We start from the raw sequence: 24,074 nt of genomic DNA, 5'->3' as shown, positions 1-24,074 counted from the left end.
GGAGTAAGCCTGATTCAGTCAGGGCAGTGGGCTTCAGCCCCCCTGTGCAAAAATACAGCAGACACGATCAGATAGGCACGGCTATACACCGGCGACCAGGAGTGGCTTTCAAGCCTTCCCAAAGGGGCCAGAGGAGGGGACCGCGCCTCTGTGTGCATCTACACGCTTCTACTGCTCCGCTGACCCTGGCTCCCACCGCATCCTCCCCCCTTTTCAACTGAGCACTCGCGGAAGGTGGGCGCGGTCCCAGAGCCCGGACGGAGGCCTAAGCCACAGAGCCTTAACGAACGTGTCCGCTACGAAGGCTGCTGCTGCTACCACCACCGTTACTGCCGCCACCCTTCTGTGAGCACACGTGGCCTCTCAACGCAGGCCTGGCCAAAGCTACTCTGGCTACACGCGAACGACCAGGACGCAACGACCAATATTCACGGAGGTCTCATTCGCCAGGCAGTGCGCTAAGCATTTTATTTCACTTTAATACAACGGCGCTCCAAGATACATACTACGCTTAGTAACTACCACTGCAGACAGGGAAAATGAGGCTGAGAACATGAAGTTACTTGCCCACGGTGGCGCGCTCGGGGGGCGGAGCGCTGGAATCTCCAGCTTGGAAGTTGTGGCTTGGCAGCCCCTGCCTGGCTGCCGCCGTCCGATGGTGCCACTCCACCAAGTCAGGTGTATTCCGCTCACCCACCTTCCTCCGGGAACGGAGTCCTCTCGACTTCCTGGGCATAGCCATTCGTCACCATGATCTGGGTAGGACACCGTGAGCTTCAGAAGTCCTCATCTGAGGAAAATCAGACCCGTGACCTAGGACTCGGGCAGTAACAAGGGTCCCGGAATCCCGCTCCTCTGCCGGGCAGCTGGCAGCTGGGAGCCGCAGTCCACCGCGGGCCCGGGGACGGCGACACGGGCAGGCAGGCCTATTCTGGGAAGAACCACTGCCATCAAAATGTCCCCATCCTTGGCTGGCTTGACAATCCATTTCCCCACCTTGAACCTTGATGCACTGGGTTTATGTAATTTAAACTCCTGTTGGGATACCATCTTTTTCAAACTTCTGTTTCCTATTAATTCTATCTGTCCCAAGTGATGACGAACACTAAGATTTACACTCTTTACGAGGCAAAAGCCTTGAAATGCCAGAAAACAACACTCCACAGTGATAACATTTACATTCAAATTCTACTGCAAGATGGCAAAAGTTCAGCAACATTTAAGGACTATAAAGTTTCATTAAATGGTTCCATATTTTCATTGAAATATATAAAAATATCTTTTATAAATACTACATAAAAGACAATGTGAAAATTACCATATTTTACAGAAATAATTAAGTCCATCCTCAAATGTTCCTTTATAATCACCTGCCAACTCTCAGGTTTAGAGGGAAAAAGTCATTTTAAACCCCCTTCTGTGACAGTTGTCTACACATTTAAATTACGAGGAAAAGTCTTTAGAACTTAATTTTTTGATTAAAGTAAATGACACAAAAATCAGTTTGCAGCCAGATGTGATATGAGAGCCAACGCTGTTTCTTAAAACCAAGAGGACTGCATTAGGTGGAACTCAAACTCAAGAAACTCCTTTTTTCTTCTTCCCTCATTCCTGTTGGTAATTCCAGAAGTCCGTCCCATGCTCGCTTCAGTTTCTCGTCACTTATACGCCACACACAGATTTCACAGCGCATTGTACTCCACACATTTTGATGGATCTGTAGGGAAGTGCTTCTGGCAGATGGTCATTAACCTCTTCAAACCCTAAGCAAATAAGGAAAGTAAGGACTGGTTATGAACTAGTATTCTTAATTGCCCTTCTCAGTACTCACTGGTTTACCAGTGTCTCCACTCCAGTGTAGCAGCCCCCAGCGAGACCACTCAGATGCACACGCAGAGAAATGTTTGCTCACGTGCACCCAAGAGAAGCACAACACCTTCACAACAGACCTGCTCGTAGTAACAACAGAGCACTGGAATGCCAAATGTCCGCAAGAGGAGAATGTGTGAATACGGTCTAGTATGGCCACCAAAGGAACATGTGACAAGAGTAAAAACGAACTAGCCAGAACTCCAGCAGGTTCCACTGCAGAGGTAAGCCCAGTTCAAGCACCCACTGTACGTTCTGAGACAGCAGCTCTCCTTTGTATCTAACAAGTCATGCGTATGTACATTCCTTGTGACAAATGAGAAAAGAGTCACAAATCATCTTCTGTGCTGCCTGAGGGAACTGTGTCGATGAGGGATTCTGGTTGAGAACAACTGATACACATTCACCTTAGAAACAACGTTGAATATGAAAAGCAAGCGGCAAATCTACATAAGTATGTCATTTTAATGAAACTGAAAAACTGTTAAACAAAAGGTACTGCTTATAAATATACACAGAGCGTGGTGGAATTACTTTTGAAAAAGCAAGGCAACAACAAACAAATTCAAGGTAACAATTACTTCTGGGGTAGAGGAGGGAAACAGAGTCAACGATCTAGTTCTTAAGCTAGGAATAAGGCCTTTAGATATTATTTATTTCATAACTTATGTATTACATGTATTCTTTTGTGTATACCAAATATTACATGATAAAAGCATTTAAGATTTTTTTTTTAGAGACAGAGTGAGAAGTGGGGGAGGAAGAGAGGGAGAGGGAGAAAGGGAGAGGGAGAGAGAAACTTAAGCAGTCTCCACACACAGCACGGAGCCCAACATGGGGCTCGATCCCATGACCCTGAGGTCATGACCCGAGCTGAAACCAAGAGTCAGACACTCAACCAACTGAGCTATGCAGGCACGCCGATAAAAACATTCTAATATCATCGAAAAAACAGAATACAAATCCCACACATGACTCGGCCGATCCTTCGGAATTCAGCAGAGGTACTCCTGCACTGACCCTGTTCTGGCATCGGCTACCATGCTTTGATTCTCTTCAGGCAACTACGATACACAGAATTGCCAGGACCTCACAAATTTCAAGTGCCTTCTATCTCTTCTACAGTTAGGCCAGTTCTCAACCAGCCAGTAACTCTGCAGTGACTTTAAATGGATGACAAGAACTGTCACTATTAAAACTGATTTGGTCTCTTTCAGCTCATCCTTCAATCTGTGATCTTTCAACATCCTTGGCTGGCATCTGGTTTTTAGTCATTCCTCTTAGCTTTCTCATCCACCACTGAGCAATCACTAAGTCATGACCCAAGTTCACACACAGCAGAGGGACAAGAACAGAAACCTGCAACATGCCACAATAGACCTCTCCAGTGTCCGGAACAATTCCGGGAAGAGCTCTGCAAACCAGCGATGAATCCTATTAACTTTTTCACCTACCAGTCTATAAACTTCCTTGCTTACAAGGAGGTGGTGCTCTGTCCAATGTTTTATTGAATTCTATATATAAACCACCACCAGCAAGAATAGCAGTGCTTAATTTTAATGACTCACAAGGCAACTTTTGGCACAAATTATGTTAAGGTTTCTCACCCTGGGTTCACAAGAACTGAAACCACCCAGTTCCTACCACACTAACAAGAACGATGAGATCCTATCACAGGCCAAAGGCAGACTATGGTCAGAGCTCTATCGATACTGAATATGGAAGTGTATGCAGCACACTGCCTGATACTTAACTAGTGTTCTCTCAGGATTCATTTTCTTTCCTCAAAATGACATGATGAAATATCATCAGCTCTCACAACGAGACAGGGCTTCATGGCTAGCAGGAAAAGCAATGTGTGGCTATCATTACACAACACAATCACAACAGGGCGTCCCTGGCAGTCTGAGGAGAAAGGGCAAAACAGTGCCTAGAAACGTACGGTGATGTAAGAGGGCTCTAAAACATCAAGCATTTAGAACTCCTACTCTGTAATCACGTAAGTATGCAAACAAAGTTCAAGCTCAGAGACATCACCAAAAGCAAAGCGAAACAAGCAATAACAACAAAAAGTCCCTGCAAAATCTCTTCAGGGCCACAGTAACTAGACAACACCAATCAATGTAACTCCCTTCTATGAACTGAACTATAATCGATCAGATGCAACATCAGAGAATCATGATTTTCAAACATTTTACTCAAGGTCCTTCTGTAGATTCAAAGAGCGTCCACATTCTGGGACTTAAAAACCAGGAGTCTGGAAGGTATCTTTCAGCCAATATCCAAGACGGCACCTGCAGGCGGTGCACAGACAGACCATGTGATTCGCTCTGCTCCGCGTTTACGTCTTCTCATCATTGTCCCCTGTGCTAACCAGGTATTTGCTTTAGGATAAAGACCATTCCCTCTCACAGTCCAGCTTCTCCTGCTGGGAATTCTCATCATGTGTATGCAGAATTGTGATTTGTAGCCATGGAAATAGATGTGATAGCACTAATCTGGCATCTTAACTTTTCCGAACAAATAGGTGAGAAGAGAGAAGGCTAAGAAAGAACACCCTGATGAAATCCAAATAGTCTCAGTCAGCCACGAAACATGGCAAGAATTATTATGAGCAAATGAAAGGCAGACTGGTGTTAGGACTGCCGGAGGTAGTTTTTCTTGTCAGAAATGGAAACTTGGCTGTTTGCTCCTTATAGAAGATATTTGTGATGCTTATTTAACCCCACTAAACAGATTCTAGGATTTAAAAATAAGTATCAGTATCCTGTCTGAAATCTTAGCTGCCACAAGGTTGTGAAATTCAACAGTGTGAGTCATAAATAGTTACCACGAAACATTACAATATATTTTTGCAATAAGGATTGATAGGATGCGGCACAAATTTTTAAAGGGGTGTAATGTCAGGACAGCATATGGTTATTTTCCAAATGGAAACAAATCTTTTCAACCAGATCCCTCAAGATTTCAGTTTCAAATTACCTGAGGATGCTTAAGCCAGTAAGACAATGAGCTGCTTACTTTAGCTTACTGCAAAGAGCTTCTTAAAAACTGGTGCTATTAAATATCATTTTTATTTCCATGTAAGCAATACATATATTTAATAAATCTTTTTTCAGTACCGACAGGGTGCCAAGCACTGTTCCAGGCTGAGAGAACACAGGGAACAAAGCAGAAAAAAATCCCACACATTGAGATTATATTCCAATGAGGGAACGCAGACAAGAAACAAAACGAATATGTAAACCACCTCATGTGAGATTATGATAAATGCTCTGGAGAAAAACAAAGCAGGGAAGAGGCGTGTGTGCATATGGGGTGTGGCCAGAAGGACTCTGGCTTTAACTCCATATGAACCGGGGAACCACTGCAAAGCTATGAGCAAGACAGCACCATAATCCGATTCATACTTTAATGGATCACTCTGGGTGCTGTGCAGATACTGAAGAGGGGCAAAGATACGGGGCGCCTCGCTGGCTGAGTCAGTGGAGCATGCAGCTCTTGATCTCAGGGTCGTGAGTTCGAGCCTTGTGTTGGGTGTAGAGGTTACTTAAAAATAAAATCTTAAAAGGAAAAAAAGGGGAAGGACAAGGGTAGGAGCTCCAAGCCCAGGCAGGAGACGCTGCAATAATCCAAACAAGAGACGTCGGTGGCCGACCCCAGGTGGCAGCAGTGACGGTGGTGAGAAGGGAACAGACTGCAGATACACTGTGAATGCAGAACCATCAAGGTTTGCCAACACACAGGATATGGACTAAGCAATAACTCCTTGTTTTGTATATATATCATTATTTTCTTAAAGTCACATATTACTTAAAAATGGCAGTCCTCTGCCTCACCCTTTCCAATCCCCCATTCCAGCACCCCAGAGATAATCATTTCAAATCTTTTAAGTGTTTCTTTCGGTATTTACTGCCATCTTTCTAAACACTATACTGACAGTGCTTGACTTTTTCTGTCTGGACGGTTAATCCTTAAACCACACCTACTAGCCCCTCACAGACAGACAGACAGACACACACACACACACACACACACACACACACACACACACACACACAATTTCTCTTTCCTATCTTCCCCAAATACAATTACTAGTGAATGCAATATTCAGGATTTACTGCAGATGTCTACCCAAATGTTGTTCAAAGCAGAGCCACGGAGTATACTATGACAGTATGTCCTTTCATATCTTTCCCTATCTTTTTGCTTGTTTATGTAGGTATCACCATTTCACTCTTCCACAGTGAAACTACACTCAAAATGACTGAACACAACAGGTAATGCATCTGTTCCATTTTTCTCCTAGAGCCCTCTAGGTGTTCCAACCTAGAACAAATGAATTCCAGATCTCTTTGCACTGTGACCATCCTAGAGCATGCCTTCCCCTTCACCCGGGCAGTTCCTTTCAACCCCAATCCTGTGCTGGATCTGGTTTCCTGGATCTTTTTTATCTCCCTCCCTCATCTTGGTGGAGCACATCCTCAAGTAGAGGCAATCCAACACAGTGGAGTGAGGATTACCCACGTTCAAATCCGAACTCCAACACTTACTAGCTGTGTGGCCTTGGGAACTAACTTCTCCATGGCCCCGTTTCCCCACTTGTAAAACAGAAATTATCCCATCAACCTCATATTATTGCTCTCAAGTGAAGTGAAGCACACAGTAGATACTAAATAAATGTTAGTTATAATGATTCCAAGGAAGGGTATTTGAGAGGTCACATTTTTAAAACATTCTGAGACTCGTCTGAAAATTTCTTTAGCCTATCTTCACACTTAATTGCCAGTTTAGACAGGAATATGACTGAGTTGAAAATTATTTTCCTTCTGTTACCCGGGTATTGTTTCACGGTCTGGCAGCTTCCAGTACTGCTAATGAGAAGGGCAACAGCTTTTTAATTCCCGATTCTTTGTAAACCACCTGTTTCTTTTCTCCAGAAGCATTTAAAGTCTTTTCTTTATCGTTAGCCTTCCAGGGTTTTACTGTGTTAGGCCTTGATGGGAGATCTTTCCTATTCATTTGCTATTACTCAGATTTCTCTGAATTTCTCTGTTCACTTTTTCCTGGAATCCGAATAGTGTGATGCTCTAGACTGATTCCCTCGTTCTCTTGTCCTTCTCTTTCAACTTTTACATTTCTGCTGTAATGTTTGATTTCTAAGAGGTCATTCTGATTCTGACTTTTCTTTGTGGCATAATCTTACTTCATGGTTACAGCCTTACCTAAAGATATTAATTAAGCTTTTAATTGAAGGGTTTTGGTTTTGGTTTTGGTTTTTTCCTGTTCTTTATACTACAGCTCTATCTCTGAATTCCTTTTTTTTCTATGTGTTTCTATGTGTTTTCTAATTTGGTCTCTTTCACACTGTAAACTTTCTCTAAAGGTCTGAAGGTCCTTGGTAAACATTTGTATTTATGAACAAGGCACTGGAGAGCTAAGGGAAAGTCCCTGAATGGGCAGGGTTGGTCAAGAACAGAACTTCATGTGGGTACAATACGGCAGCAATCTCGTTTTGTCACTGGAGAAATACTAAATGTTAGTATTTTCTCTGTTCTCTTGAGTCAGTTCACAGAGAAGAATCCTCTAAATTCCTGAGCAGGCTTCCAGCATCACAGGAACCCAGGGAGAGGAGGGACTACAGGTCTCATCTGTTAATACAGAGGCTTTCACTTCAGCATCCTGTTTTCACCATGGCAGGTCAACCTTCCTGAATAGTACAAATCCCTCAGAAGGTTAACTTGTCTTCTGCTAGAGGACAAGGGCAGTAGGGCCCACGTGGGTAAGGCAGAAGGAACCTCTGGATCACATATCCTAATTCTCAGCCACTATTCCTCGTTTTTAGCCCCATCCCATAGACTGGACTTTTAGAAGTGCCAAACAGCCCCACATCTTGACCTTTCCAGATTCTACAGAGTTTGTATTAATGGCTCCTTAGTAACTCCCCCCACCAAACAAATTCAACCAAACTGGTTTTTTTTAAATCAGTATGTTTCTAGGAAAATATCTACACAAATTAATGGACTGTACACTTATAAATGATTAATATGGTAAATTTTAAGTATATTTCACAATGTTTGAAAAATCTAATTAAAGCATTATAGAATATTATAGATAAAGTATAAAAATATCAAATATAGAGGCATCTGGGAGGCTCAGTCTGTTGTGGGTCCAACTCCAGCTCGGGTCAAGATCTCACAGTTTGTGAGTTCGAGCCCCATATCAGGCTTGCTGCTGTCAACACAGAGCCTGCTTCAGATTCTCTGTCCCCTCTCTCTCTGCCCCTCCCCCGCTCATTCATACTCTCTCTCAAAACGAAATAAAACATTAAATATATATATATATACACACACATACACACACACACACCCACCCTATATAGGTACAGTATGGAGTACCTGCATGTGATACAGGATATGAATCCTGCAAAATGAAGTTTACACCCAGACAAATCAATGAACGATTATTATATCAATGTGCATCCACTAAAAAATTAGCGATTTTTTTATTGCAGAAAATAATAATTTTCTAAAACCAAACCAAACTACAATCACAATTCTTTAGCTGGATTTGCCTTTTCTTTTACAAACTCTCATTAGTTACTAGGACTTAATGTCGTCGCTTTTAAGTCATCTTTGTACGATGTACAGAGAAGACACCTCATGAAATTATTTCTGTCCCTGTCACTATTCTACACTGTAAGAACAAAGCATTAAAAATGAAAGCACAGATCCACTTAGTGATACAGCCCGAGAATGTCAAGAGTAAGGGATGAGTGCCATTTTCCACCTAGCTACTTAAAATTCTAGCAACGAACTGCCCAAGTTCTAATAAAGGAATGAATTTACATGAGAAAATTAAGTTAAAAACGAATCCTGACTTCGGACTGAAGCAATACTCATTTGACCTCAAGTGTGATGTTCAAAAAAATGTGTACTTAATGATTAAAAGTTAATCTCTACAATTTCAAGTAACACCCATAGTTAAGCATGAAAAAACCAATCCTTCAAAAACTGTTTACCGGAATTCTTTTCACACAAGAACACCATTAAAATTGCATTCATCTAAATAACTCATGCTAGCCTTTTAAGTAACTCATCTGGATCTCACTACTTGGGATGATGAAAAGTCCCACCACAAGTGCTGAAAGTATAAAAATTTCCAGTATCTGCAGAACTCAATGGAACTTTAGAGACAAGTGGTAACCTGGGACTGACTCACTGTGCCTTTATAGTTTACAGTAAGAACAGAGCTGCTCTCTTTCTCACCTGTCTGGATGCTTCTTTTCTGGAAGAGAACGTATTTCCAGTTCACAGGCTCCTTCATCATTTCACAGAAAGTAACAACAAAGTACAATGACCAGTGATAATCCCATTCTGAAAACAGCATTTGCCCGCTTAGCTAAGTTAGGTGAAAATTTATACCAAAAGACTGATTTGGGCAAAGATTTCCTTTATTTGATTACCAGGCTTTCAGGGGACGAGGCAATCTAACTTTTTTTCATGCATGTAGTTAAGAAACAGACGATATAATACCCCAAGTTAAATATTTGTTATCAGTGAAGCTGCCAGTTGAAACGAAACACACACAGCTTAGATCAGCATTCCCCAAAATGTGTTTCTACTGAACACTGGCATTCCATGATATTAAAAGGTGATGTGTATGATTGATAAATGCTAGCCATATTTTTCTCTAAAAATGTAATACAGCAGAGAGTACTACATGGGTAAACAGTTTGTTATCATGAGATAACTTGCCTTTAAGAAACGGTTTAGCACAGCCAAGAACACCAGGAGGTAGCATGAAGCCACACGGCCCACAAGTGTGACGTATAATTTGCATAGGGACGCATAGGGAATGTTTAGCAGCTAACCGTGATACTGTATATTCGACATACAGATCAAGTTGTGCCACTCAGTGCAGTAATGCAAGCTTCTGCTATACCATTTTCGGCAACACGTGATTATAAATTCACAAATATTCCATGAACAAGTAAATCTGGCAAATCCTAGTGTAGGCGAAACATACCCAGAGCCCGAAATATAGATTGAACTAATTGACAGAAAATGTTGACATGATGTCTTTACTAGGGAATTTACCAATCTGGATTACTGACAACAACTCACCAGAGAAGATTACAGGACATTTGCCTTTCATAACAGTGAAACCTCATGAAAAGTATTTGGAAGGAGTGTTATTCCTTCATCATCTAATCACCAAAGAAATCTGTGTTATAATACAGTACACAGATCAATTAATCTACATGTATTCGGGACACTATCATCAGGAAACAAAGAGCACGATCAAACTTGAACATGTGATGGCAGTAATTCCAGCAATTTTGCAAAGGCATGGGCAGGTCTTGGGCCCAACAAGAGACGGCAGAGTGTCCCCGAACCAGCACTACTGGGAAGCTGTAGCCAGCCTGTGCTCTGAAGGGGCAAGAAGGACTGTAGTTACCGAAACCCAGAAGTAACTGTATGGAGATGGCCTCCTGAGAGAAGACATGGCCTTGGGGAGGGGATGCCATCAGCCCTCACTGACCCCACAGGGAGGAAGCCAGGGACATCAATACTTCTGACCTGTTCTTCTCCCACCTACAAAATGCCTTTGAGCCTCTTTCACTACCAACCCAATGGAAGCCAAAAAGCAAGGGAGACTGTCAATGTCACTGACAAAAGCCAGGTTTCTGGGCCACAGGCCAAGGCGAAGAAACATGGCAAGTGAGCCTGCAGAGCAGAGCCGCCTGATGACAATTTCAGCCTTTCTTCCTTCTCTTCTTTACAGACAAGCATGCCCAAGATATGAACCTTTTCAAGAGAGGTCTTTAAATGACTGAATTACAAGGTCTCTAAATAACCAAGAGCCTCCTATAATCTGTATACAAGAAGCTTTACTCAAATCTGGGCCAAAGGTTACATCTGCATTTGGCAGAACAAACAAAGTTCTTAAAGTTACTACCACCAATTTGAATCTAACCTCAGATTTGAGACCAGCTAATAAACTATACAACTTTTCTTTGATCTGCACGGTGAAAACACCCTCCCTGTGGTGTGTTTAATTTTTGTGAGCAAGAGAACACTTCAAACAACTTTCGCAGTTTAAATTCTATAGAGGTTTGCAGAAAACCCCAAGATGAAATCCCGGTACTATAAAATAGCCTCCTGAATTGTTTTCAACCATACTTCCTAACACACATATTTCTCACCGGGATGTCTAAATACAAAAATAATTTTTCCATACATCCAAGATTCCATTACATGATGTCCAAAAACAGGCAAAGTTAACTGATAGTAACACAAGTCCGAAAAATGGTCACTTCTGATGGGAAGAGAATTTGGGCTAGGAAAAGGCATGAACAAACTTTTGGGGTCCCACTAGAAACATTCTGTATCTCCACCTTGTTCTCCTGTCTAGATAAAAAAATTACATATATCAGGAATCACTGGACTGTACAATTAAGTTTGGTACACCTCACGCATTTAGGTTTATCATAGCTCAGTTTAAAAAGAAATACTGACCCTATAAAATGACTTCCACAATTACCTACTCAGCAAATACCTTAACAAAGAATATGTCTGGGCTAGGTGGTCACCAGAGGTCAGCAAACTACGGTCCGCAGGCCACCCGTTTCTTTCCCACTACAGCCTGCAGGGTTCAACAGTTCCAATGGAGACCTAGGAAATGCAAAGCCTAAAATATTTACTATCTTTTAAGATGAAGTTTGTCAACCCCTGACTTTAATATACTTAATGTATCCCTTTTTTAAGGATAGTCCATTAAAAAAAAAAAAAAGATATTCTAAATCAACCCCACCTCAACACCAAAGTAACAAGGAGGGAGATTCAAAAGACAGTTTAGCAAACCACTCAGCTCATCACAATCAAGAATTTCATAAAACTCCGCCACTGGGGGTTGGGGGGACGGGCAGCATTCTTTGGCCTCGAGCTGTTTAGCGCCATAGGTTTATTTTAAGACATCAAAAATCAGCATTTTTGTTTGTCCAAACACAATGCTAACTTTTTAAATTTGGTGCCAATATTTTAAAAAATAGAAGCACACAATATCTTGGGAAAAAGTAAGATCTTTGGCACATATAAAAAATTAATTAAAAAGAGAGGAAGATGGAACACTGACCCATATTCCTACAAGGGAACCGTGAGTTGAAGGGACTCCAGTGGCACCGGGGGCGAGCATCGGCTGACACCTCACACTAGCTTGCACTGTCCCCTGTCATGTCAGAGTCGAGACAAAATGAAACAATGCTTCTATCTGTGTCCGTATGCAAAGTAGGAGAACAAATGTCAGAGGGTCAGGTGTTTAACACTCAGCTCACTTACTACCTGTCATGGGCATGTGGGTTTGCAACCTTAGGTCTAAGCAGTGGCCTCAAGGGAAATGACAGAGAAGAATCAAAGACATCAAAGGGCCAACAAGGGCAAGAGCTGGGGCACCTGGGTGGCTCAGTCGAGTGTCCAACGTCAGCTCAGGTCACAACCTCATGGTCTGTGAATTCAAGCCCCGCATCGGGCTCACTGCTATCAGGGCAGAGCCCGCGTCAAATGCTCTATCCCCCCTCTCTCTTTGCGCCTCCCCCACTTATTCTCTCTCTCAAAAATAAACATTTGGGGCACCTGGGTGGCTCAGTCCATTAAGCATCTGACTCCTGGTTTCAGCTCAGGTCATGATCTCAGGGTTCATGGACCCAAGCCCCACACTGGGCTCTGCACTGACAGTGTGGAGCCTGCTTGGGATCCTCTCTCTCTCTCTCTCTCTCTCTCTCTCTCTCTCTCTCTGCTCCTCCCCTGCTTGCTCGCTCTCTCTTAAAGTAAATAAACTTAAAAAAAAATGAATAAACATTAGGGAAAAAAGAGCAAGAGTTAACTTGATGCTTGCAAACATCAAGTGGTAGGGATCTCCCTCACATCTTCCCAGTGGCCTTACTCCTGTCTCAGGGCAATTGTGCCTGTTAAAAAGCTTCTCTGTACTATTTTTTGCAACTTCTTGTGAGTCTATCTGTAATTATTTCAAAATAAAAGTTCAATAAAAAGAGAACTATTGTTTCCCTACACTCATTAGAAAGGTCCTCCTTCCTTCCTATACCTTACCCGGTCCTAAACTACAGGCCAAGTTTACTCCCCATCCCACCAGAGAGCTCCTCTATTATCCACAGCTCTTGTGCTCAGATCCCCTCCAACGGTCTCCTTCAAGGAGTAAAAAAGGAACATTTTCACATCTCTTGTCCCATATGGTATTCATTCAGGCAGCAAATCATTATTGAGCACCCACGAGTGAGGTACTGTTCTAGATCGGGTATATAACAGAGAACTATGTTCTTGACTTGTGGAACCTACGCTACATTATGTCTAATGATGAAATACAAGCTATCATTACACTTTGTAGCAGTCATATTATACCACTCGTTCAATTGCACGTACAGCCTACTAAATTCCCCAATCCTTTCTCGTATACATTGCTCAGATTGTATACTCAAGCAACTAGGTCATTGGATCCAGATTTTTTTGTGGTCATCCTTGTTAAATATTATTTGTTTAGAATCTGTTCTTTTCTTCAGTCTTTCAAGAACTTCTGGAATGCCAACATCTTCTCCACCTTAACACACACCCTACTCTTTCTTGTTTCTTGCTGTCCATAAATCCAATAAATAAACCTCTCAGTGTAGTCAACCAAACCAGTCATTAAAATGTTTAACAGGACAGTTTGAGGTGACTAAGACCCCATGACATCTCACCAGCATCCACCCAACAGACATGGATCTATTCAGTACTCCATGGCTTCCCACACTCAACCAGCTAGGTAGGAATGCACCTGACTGTATTACCATATTTACATCTGTCCACAACAATATTATTGGGTTTAAGTCAGACACCTTCCTGAGGTTCTCAGTATGTTTACCACTTTTCCCTAATCATCTTGGGGGAAAAAAGGAGGATTTTTTAAATGGGAATGGAACAATTAAAAACGAAGACCAAAGGAAGGGAAAAAGGTCATTATATAGCTTCCAAAAATAAATCAGAAATCTTAAAAACTACTAGATGGATTTTAGGGAGAAAATCAGTTTGTGGGGAAGCAGAAATGACACCACTGCTGAGAAACAAAATACTGCCTTTGAGACAATTTATGTAGTTATACACACTATGGCTCTGGCTATGGTACAGTTGAACACAATTAACACATTTAACAACTGGAAATTTTTTTATTGTTAAAGCCAAATGACTCCCCCCCCCCCCAAAATAAAAGCTTTTTGCCTTCAATACAGTCACTGGTTATTATTAAAAAATGGAAAGGTCTTTGAATTTCAACAAGTTATTTTTGGACTCTATAAATTCTACAATTCATATTAGGGAGTCAGGTTGAACTCCTATTTGAAAATGCTAATATGTATGAATAAGGCATAAAGCATGACACACAAGTTAATCTTTAGCACTTGGAACTGAAATCACATAGCAAGATAATTCATGAATATGGTAATAATTGTTCCCTGGCACAAAATCTGAAAGCACGTTATGCATTTTAAGTGGATTTTACATTTTAAGTGAACTTCCCCAGTATCATCTTCAAGCTTCAGAAGTAACATCCGGCATAAGTCATTATACAGACACAATCTGGGACTTTTGACAATTTGGCAAAAGCTGCGTAACAGTTGACTTTTTTCCCCACTAAGAAAAAAAGTTTTGCCCAACAATAATGCAAACAAGTTTATATGAGGCATATAGGACTATACGAAAATAAACTATCAACATTTGAGACCTGTTTCTGTCTAAATGTTACTGACAAATAATTACATTCATTAAGCCCAAATTTTTACTATTCATTCCTTCTTTTTAACCCTGTAGATGTTAAATCTAGCTGGGAAGGGACAAAATGAGATTTACTGCTAAACAGTCTAAATTTGTCCTTCTGCACTAAACTCCCAAAACCAAATGAAGTAGCATTATTTCAGTGCTATGGTAATTAAAGTACAACCCCTCACCCTGTCTTGCGTCATGTATGAAACTTACAAGGGCTCCACTTTATGCAGTGAAGAGGTCTTAAATACAAGTACTTAGGAAAAGCGGACTTGTGTCCTATCGTGCTATGTCCAATTTGCTAGAACTCTTCTCCTGCTCTCAAAATTTACGATTTGGGAATCGGAGCATGTTAACCTCCAGAGCAATTTCATTCCCTCCCAACTGCTTACCTGAATATATTTCCGCTGTGTTTCATCGTTCAAAACATGTGCAACGTGCTTAGAAAAGATCTTTTCTCTACCAGTTCTGGCATGGATACCAACCATAGTGACCCCTATGGGCCAAGGGGCGTTTCCAATGGCCATCTGAAGATAAGCATCATTAGCCTAAAAAGAAAGAGATCAGAAAAGCAAAAATACTGGGTTGGTCCATATTTTTAAAGTATTTCACAGCCCTTTAGGACATAATCTTCATCCATGTCCTGAGCATGTTGAAAGTATTACCATTCCCATTATTCAAACAAAAGAAATTCAAATACGAGGTGACCGACTGCCCTTCCCAGGACCACAAATGTCCTGGAAAAACAGAAACCAAAGCTAATCCTGTGAGTAAAAAGACAAACATGCCTTTGCAACCTTTGTGCACTGGAAATTAATACATTTCAGATCTGGAATTACCAGGCAGGTTTTTTGATGCACTGACACCAACTCCAGTTTGAGTCACCTTTAGACCCAGTCTTCTCCACAGGTGGTCACAAAGAAGATGGAGGTTAAGTGGTTTTTCATAATCCAACCCGCAACTGTATCCACTCCCTGCACAGCAGCACAGACCTCTGAAAGCAGCAGGGGCTCCGTGAGCTGGGACTATCACACAGGGTCCACAGCAGATGTATAAACAGAGATTAAATACTAACCCTCGAGTCAAATAGTTTAAGGATGAGATCGTTTCACTTTGGCCCCTCAGAACCTCCCACCTGCCAAGAACCTTAAAATAAAAGCTACAAAACGTAAAGACAGAAACCAACGAAGACAAATGGCTCTTTTTCTAAACCAAGCCCGGCTACCTGTGAGGGGAAAAAAAGGAGAAAACCAAAAGAGAAATCAAGTAAATTCTACAAGACCCTGAGGGTTTCAGAGACGCTTACCAGTCAGGTCTCAAAGATACTCTAATTTTAAAAATCCAATACCTATGTGTATGATATGTAGAGCTGATTAAAAAAAAAAAAAAAATTAGCCTACCAACACACTAACTAGAAGTTCATTTTCTACCCTAAATTTGAATTTGCTCTACTCAGTAGTTTTAGAAAGCTTAATTTTTAAAAGCCCATTACATACTTATATCACTGATTCTGAATTGTACAAATTTTAACACTGGGTATTAACTGATAGAATTTCCAGTATTTAGTTACCCCAAATTTCTAAAGAAAATTGTCCAAATAGGTTATTCAAGTTTCTTGGTTCTTCTGCACTCTACGCAAAATGAACTTTCACCTGATTCTCAAATATGCAAATGCAAAAAGTAACCAGAGGGAAGGCACGCTCACTAGTAGACAAGTGGTTTCTTCCCGCAGCGATGGTGACCTCATCTACCCATTCCAAGGCAACTGTCCTTAGTAAGCACCATGCAACTAACAGAAACTATCCAAGAATAAAATTGATAGACATAAAACCCAAAAACATTTCGTTTGATAAAACCAGCTGGCTCTCTAACAGAAGGAGTAAAATCACTACTGGAGCCTCATCAGCATGAGGCTGCAGCACCCACAGGTGCCAGCCGGCCCTGTGTTTGGGAAGAGATGGTCAGAGCACAGGGGTAAGCCCAGTCATTCCCACTTCTCTGGCAGAGCCCCACCTACTGCTCTGGAACAGCCGCCGGAACCGTCACGCTGAAATTCCCTACTCCCACACTCAGGAGGCACCACCACGAGAAGCTTCCGCTTCAGACTCTGCTTATGGCCCAGATGCAGGGGCACTCATCCAATCCCCACTACTGGTACAGCAGGCCGCTCTCTTTGTGCTCCCCTCCGCCAGCTGACGGCCTTCCACTTGCCTTTCTGAAGTCGGCTCCAGGAACTCCGGGCCACAAGAGCGCTTTCTCCCTGTCGCCACCTCCTAGAGCCCATTCAGGAGGAAAGACACCGGGACAAGGGGTAAAGTCGTCCCTAACAAGGGGTCTGCTAGTGTTGCTGTTCTGAAATGGGAGAGATGAATTCTGGCGGCCTTACTTGGAACATTTTCTCATAGAAGTATAAAGGGTGGTTAATTCCATTGTATCATTAGTACAATACTTTAGCTATATTACGGATTAAGTAGGCTTTTATAGCTGGCCTGGGAAACTAATCTACATAACATTGTTTCTATGGGAAAATTTGTTCCAAGCCATAATCTTGAACAATCTTTGAAATCCAATCCCATTCATGAAATGAACACTGCCTATATCCAGTTCATGCTCCGAAGAATCTTTACACCTACCTTAAAAATGACTAAAAAACCAGTGTAGTCAGAAAGTTTATTATCAATGTCTAAAAATAAAGCTGACAATACATTAGAGAATAAAAGATTTTGTCACTACTAATTCATTTCACGTTTACTCACATTTACTCTCAAAGCTCCTATGTAAAATACTCCCACGCTAAATAAACATAATCCACACACACAACCTAGACAGGCTCATACCGTGATTTTGATGCACAGCATGGTAACGTACCTTTACATATTCTCTCTGCAACATGAACTTAATAATATCTGTTATGGATTCTTTAATATCAGCAGGAAGATTCTGGAAAAGAAAAAACATCATCACTATTTTTGGAAGCTACTGTGTATAGTTCAAGATTGCATTTACTCTTTACAGATTGTTTTTTTAAAAATCAGTTAATAGAAGAATTTTCCAAGGAACCTTACCCTTTTCCGAAGCTTTCTGAAAAGGGGTCTGAGATAGGACTCAGTCTGTTTTTGAGTGGCACTGTTCAGTTTACCCTGCACACTGCGCTTCACGTAATCTTCTCTGGCATTCAGTTCTTTAGCCCAAACACCAAGGAGAAACTGTTGAAAGAATGGGCAAATTTAGACTACGATGCCACCCAGTGGTTCAAAAAGTTTAAATGTTCTCTAAAATACGGAACAACATATTACCATCTTTAGAGTATATTTCTTGACTAATTAAAATATCATCAATTACCGTTTAATTAATGAACTATTTCTGTTTATTGTGTCAGGTATGTTTTGCAGTGCCTCTGGCAAGTCACAAACTTCCCTGTTCTCTGTGTGTGTGTATTATATATATTCCTAGTTCAACAATAATTTCTCTCAAAAAAAAAAACAAACTATCATATCTCACAGAAATATTTCGACAGAAATAAACTTTTACTCATATTTCTATTACATAAAATTGAACCCACCGAGACTTATTTGCCATAATGGCATATGTGCTATGATACTTAATCAATCTTCCAAATATGTTGGTGCAGCACAGGCACATCCCAGAGATACCGCGGGTTTGGTTGCAGACCATCGCATTAATAAAGCAGATATCGCAAGAGCCCAATGAATTTTTTTAGTTTTCTAGTGCATATAGAAGTTCTGTTTACGCTATAATGTAGTCTCTTAAGCGTACAACAGCATTGTGTCTAAAAAACAATGTCTGTAGCTTCATTTAAACATACTTTATTGCTAAAACATGCTAACCATCATCTGTGCTTTCACATCCTAATCACTGACCACGATTCACCATCACAAATGTAATAATGATGAAAAAGTTTGAAATATTGCAAGCATCACCAAAATGTGACACAGAGACACAAAGTAAACAAACGCTCCTGGGAAAAAACGATGCCAGTACACTGGCTCGAAGCACAGCTGTCACAGACCCACCAATTTGTAAAATAAACCAACGAGCCAAAACACATTATCTGCAAAACCCAATAAAGCCAAGCACTATAACATGGGGTATGCCTCTGTTTGGACTTTCCACTTTTGCAGGAAAGAGGAGATTCAATTAGATATTCCCACTAAATCACCTGACTAAAGGAGAAGGAAGGAAAAAGAAAACAAATCAACTATGACTCATCCCCCCTCCCCTCTCCCAGCCCTGGAAAGTAGACCTAGTGCCCCTTGGGTTTAAATGCAAAGAACACCCTTTCTAGAAGTAGATAACCAGGGAAGGTGGAGGAAGACCTACCACCCCAGGGGCATCACCTATGCTCATCCTCTGTCCGGAGAGGAGAGGTGGTCACTCCAAAAGGAAATTCCAGCTCACGCCAGCTCCCAAGCCCCATCTAATTCCATGCCATCTCAACAGACTGAGAATCCTGATGACTAATACCCTGTATTTAAACAGTAAACACAAGTAAAAGCACTTCTCGTGTTTAAATCTCTTGGCATGAACATAGTTTGTGAATAAGTGCTAAAATGAATCTGACATTTGCACACACTCTACCTACCCCAGGAAAGCAAGAAATCCCACGGCCAGAGACGGATGGAGCTAACCATAGCGGGAATACGCAGCTATCTGCAGAACTGAGAAAACGAGCAGTCTCTGAAAGGCTGCTGATGTGTTTGCTTTTTTTTCCACTGCCAAGGTCTTCCCACCTCCTTCCTCTCCTTACTGCCATCACCACTCTAAGAGCTTCTGGAACAAGCCCCTCACTGCACTCCCTCCTGGAGTGTTTTAAAAAATTTTAAACTCCCCGAACTTCTCGTTCGTTCCACCGCTGTGATTCTTTTCTGTGTGTTTACGATAAGTCAGTTTTAAAGTGCCACAGTGAAAGTACACGTACATCCCCTCAGACTAACCTCTCTACCCAAGTGCACGGCAGTGTTGGAAACCAGGTACATACAAAACATGTTTAACGAGGGATTCCCTCTCCAGTCCTTGACCCTTAAATATGGTCCAAAAATTAAAGAACAGTTCGTAACCAACCCACACGTCCTTCCTTCGTAGCCCAAAAACACGTACCTTAAGGAATTTGGTAATGATGTCCATGTCTTTATGATCATCCCCTTTTCCTAAAGACTCTCCCAATGCCTGCAGAAAACAGAATGCTTCCGGTCATTCATAAAGAGCAACGACGGAATATGTGTTATCAACGTGAGTTGAACACGGATCTTTATTACAGAAACTAACTGCTGTTTAAAAAAAAAAAAAACAAAACTAAGGAATTTCTATATAAAAAACAAAACTTGCTTCTGGCTCAGATCATGATCTCATGGTTCGTGAGATCGAGCCCTGTGTCAGGCTCTGTGCCGCTTGGGATTCTCTCTCTCCGCCCCTCTGGTGCACACACACACTCTCTCAAAATAAACTTAAAAAAACGAAAAAGAAAATACACCTTGCCATTTAAATTTAGAGAGTAGGTCATCTTTTATGAACCAAAAGACAAAAGATGGGGCTTTGAGGACTGACTACTAATGGAACGGAGATTTCTTTTTAGGAAAACAATGTTCTAGAATTAGATTGTGATGATGGTTCCATCAACCTGCGAATATACTAAAAATCAGTGAACCGAACATTTTAGATGGGTAAGCTGTATAATAAGTGATTATCATAATAAAGCTATTTCAGAAAAAAAACAAGCTCAGAACTGATTACTCACAATAATTTTTTCTGTCAGATTTAGGGTGCATAGATAAGTGAGGGGGAGAAAGACAGGGCACAATTACCAGAACTATGATCTTACTCATGCAGAGTGCAGCCAAGAATGAAAGGAAACAGAAAAATAACAGTTTGTGATTTATTAAGCAGTTAAAGCTTTAAACTAAGCCATAATTTTAGCTTGAGCTAGATATTTAGATAGTACAACACTGCTTTTTAATTAAGATTACACATATCACACCATATTCATCACAGTGGCAAAAAATGAGAAAGCAAGATACTGCCAAGTGCTGGCAGGGATGTGGGAACAAAGGGCACGCACACACTGCTGATGCGGGTATAGACCGGTACGGGCATTCTAGGGAGCAGCCTGACAGTACTGGACAAGTGAAACATTTCTAACCCAGCAACCCTGCCTCTGAGTCCACAGGGGTATGTGCAAGACTGCTCCTCACAAAGCTGTCTGTGGTACTGGGGAGCCGGAGCAAGCCAGCTCTCAAGAGAAAGCAAAAAGTACAAGGCAGTGAATGCCACCGAGTACGAAATGCTACGCAGCAGTTAATTCAAAGGTTTAGATATATGTGCAACATCAAGGGTGGATCTTAAAAACAGTTCTAAGTGGAAAAAGAAGAGTAAAAAAAAAAATTAGTGTCACAGTATAGTATCATTTATGAGTATTCAAAACACAAGCATACAAAACACTACTGGCTTTACAAGACCACCAACAGATACAAGGATGCGTGTCAAACATAGCCAAATGATTACTTTTGAAGGCAGGAAGTAGGATAATGTGAGTGGACATTGAGGAAAAAGGGAGTGATAAGTAAAAGCATGAAATTACAAATGGGCCTTTGTGCTCCGAAGTGAGCAACCTGATGACCTCAGGAATCTTCTCCAGGGAATGGAAGGTATGCCAGGGAATGAAGACAGGTGGGCGTAGAGATTACCTCTAACTCCTCGATTGTGGTGTTTTCTTCATGAACTTTCAAGTCATTCTGTGTGTCTTCCTCTCCAGGTTCCTGGCCACCAACAAGCTCATTGAGGTATTGCTGGTCGATCTTATCCAAAGCTGCTTTCAGATCATTTCTCAATCCCTGAGAAGGGTGAAAAATTACACCTTCTATGAAATCTCACTGATATTTCACTTTTGATTTTTCACTAAGTCCAAGTCATTTTCTTCCTCCACAAGTAGTTAAGAGCTTAGTAAAATTAGGGACTCAAGTAAGATTTCAATTTATTACACAGCTATCATTGGTGTCCAAAGTTAATTATCATGAACATATTTAAATTTGAAAGAATGTATGCACAACAGCTCCTCTGGTCAGAAAAATAAAGTGTATGTGTGACAAATGCAAATGAGAATACTCACAAATACTTTAATTTTCTAGTGAGGTCTAGTGAAAGTGAGTCCTCAACCCATTTTTCCAGGTGACTTAAAATGTCTAGCCTTACCACAACTATTCTGAATTCCTGTAACATTCAGCAATGTCAACTAGTACCTCATCTATATCCTGGGCTTTTACTAGGTTTCTAATCAATCAGCAAATTCCACATTCTATTCACATCCAGTTTGTGACCACTTGATAAAAACAGAAGCCTTAAAGCTGGACCCAATACCTTACACCACACATAAAAATTCAAAAAAGGAGAGCCCGGGGTGGCTCAGTAAGTTAAGCGTCTCACTTCAGCTCAGGTCACAATCCCATGGTTCGTGAGTTCGAGCCCTGTGTTGGGCTCTGTGCTGACAGCGCAGAGCCTGGAGCCTGCTTCAGATTCTGTGTCTCCTTTTCTCTCTGTCCTCCCCCATTCACACTCTGTCTCTCTCAAAAGTAAACATTAAAAAAAAATTAACTCAAAACGGATCAAAGATGGGATTGCAAGCTGGTGCAGCCACTCTGGAAAACAGTATGGAGGTTCCTCAGGAAACTAAAAATAGAACTACCCTACGACCCAGCAATTGCACTACTAGGCATTTATCCAAGGGATACAGGTGTGCTGTTTCAAAGGGACACATGCACCCCAATTTTATAGTAGCACTATCGACAACAGCCAAAGTATGGAAAGAGCCCCAATGTCCATCGATGGATGAATGGATAAAGATGTGGGGTGTGTGTGTGTGTGTGTGTGTGTGTGTGTGTGTATTTATATATATGTACAATGGAGTATTACTCGGCAACCAAAAAGAATGAAATCTTGCCATTTACAACTACATGGATGGAACTGGAGAGTATTATACTAAGTGATATTAGTCAGAGAAAGACAAAAATCATGACTTCACTCCTATGAGGACTTTAAGAGACAAAACAGAGGAACATAAGGGAAGGGAAACAGAAATAATATAAAAACAGGGAGGGGGACAAAACAGAAGAGACTCATAAATATGGAGAACAAACTAAGGGTTATGGGAGGGGTTGGGGGGGGTGGCTAAACGGGTAAGAGGCACTAAGGAATCTACTCCTGAAATCATTGTTGCACTATATGCTAATTTGGATGCAAATTTTAAAAAATAAAACAAGTTAAAATTTTAAAAAAAATGATAAAACTCTTAAAACACACACACACAAATGGATCCAAGACATAAACGTAATAGTTAAAACTGTAAAACTCTTATAAGACAACACATGGGAAAAGCTTCATGATACTGGATTTGGCAATCATCCCTTGGATACAACACCAAAAGCACAGGCCAAAAAAAAAAAAAAAAAATAGGTACACTGGACTTCATCAAACATGAAAACTTTTCTGCAAAGATACTATCACCAGAGTGAAAAGATAACCCATGGAATGGGAGAAGTACTTGTAAATTACTAATATGATAATGACTAATATCCAAAATATATCAAGAACTCATACAATTTAACAACAACAAACCCTACCTCATTAAAAATGGGTAAAGGTCTTAAATAGAAGACTACATCCAAAAAAAAAAAATAAATTAAAAAAGAAGACCACACACAGAAGGCCAATAAGCAAACAAAAAGATGTTTAACATTACTACTCATTAGGGAAATGCGAATCAAAACCACAGTAAAATAACACTTCAACCCGACAGAATGGCCATGATCAAAAGTAACAGTAAGTATTAAGTACTGGCCAGGATGTGGAACGACGGAACCCTTCGTGGCTGGAAATGTAAAATGGTGCAGCTGCTGTGGAAAATGGTATGGCGAGAACCTCAGAAAGTGACACGTACCCACGCCAAGACACATTCTAATTAAAATGTCAAAAGGTAAAGAAAGGCAAGGAGAGAATGTTAAAAGCAGCAAAAGAAAAACCACCTGTTGTGTATCAAGAACCCCCATAAGACTATCAGCTGATTTTTGGGGCGCCTGGGTGGCGCAGTCGGTTAAGCGTCCGACTTCAGCCAGGTCACGATCTCGTGGTCCGTGAGTTCGAGCCCCGCGTCAGGCTCTGGGCTGATGGCTCAGAGGCTGGAGCCTGTTTCCGATTCTGTGTCTCCATCTTTCTCTGCCCCTCCCCCGTTCATGCTCTGTCTCTCTCTGTCCCAAAAATAAATAAACGTTGAAAAAAAAAATTAAAAAAAAAAAAAGACTATCAGCAGATTTTTTAGCAGGTTTGCAGAACAAAGGGGGTGGCACGATATATTCGAAGTGCCAGAAGGAAAAACTTCCGAACAAGAAC

General features: G+C 41.2%; 1 protein-coding gene across 3 annotated transcripts in view; it reads right to left on the bottom strand.

Annotated features, from left to right (window-relative positions):
• Positions 1 to 453: 453 nt before the first annotated feature.
• PRPF18 (pre-mRNA processing factor 18) overlaps positions 454 to 24,074 on the bottom strand; it is a 50,253-nt gene continuing 26,632 nt past the window's right edge. For 2 of the 3 annotated variants that reach the window (XM_047866303.1, XM_047866304.1), the window contains 6 exons: positions 21,380 to 21,526; positions 19,797 to 19,865; positions 17,744 to 17,884; positions 17,547 to 17,618; positions 15,071 to 15,226; positions 454 to 1,763 (listed from right to left, as the gene is read on the bottom strand). In XM_047866303.1, the coding sequence (XP_047722259.1) occupies positions 1,683 to 1,763; positions 15,071 to 15,226; positions 17,547 to 17,618; positions 17,744 to 17,884; positions 19,797 to 19,865; positions 21,380 to 21,526 (666 nt within the window). In that variant the 3' untranslated portion in view covers positions 454 to 1,682. Of the gene's footprint in view, positions 1,764 to 15,070; positions 15,227 to 16,889; positions 17,031 to 17,546; positions 17,619 to 17,743; positions 17,885 to 19,796; positions 19,866 to 21,379; positions 21,527 to 24,074 lie in introns of all 3 variants that reach the window. The other variant, XM_047866305.1, reaches the window with a different exon arrangement.

This window comes from Prionailurus viverrinus, chromosome B4 (genome assembly GCF_022837055.1).
Source record: "Prionailurus viverrinus isolate Anna chromosome B4, UM_Priviv_1.0, whole genome shotgun sequence".
Classification (NCBI taxonomy): domain Eukaryota; kingdom Metazoa; phylum Chordata; class Mammalia; order Carnivora; family Felidae; genus Prionailurus; species Prionailurus viverrinus.
The sequence above is the reverse complement of the archived record's forward strand: the minus strand, read 5'-3'. Positions and strand labels throughout refer to the sequence as shown.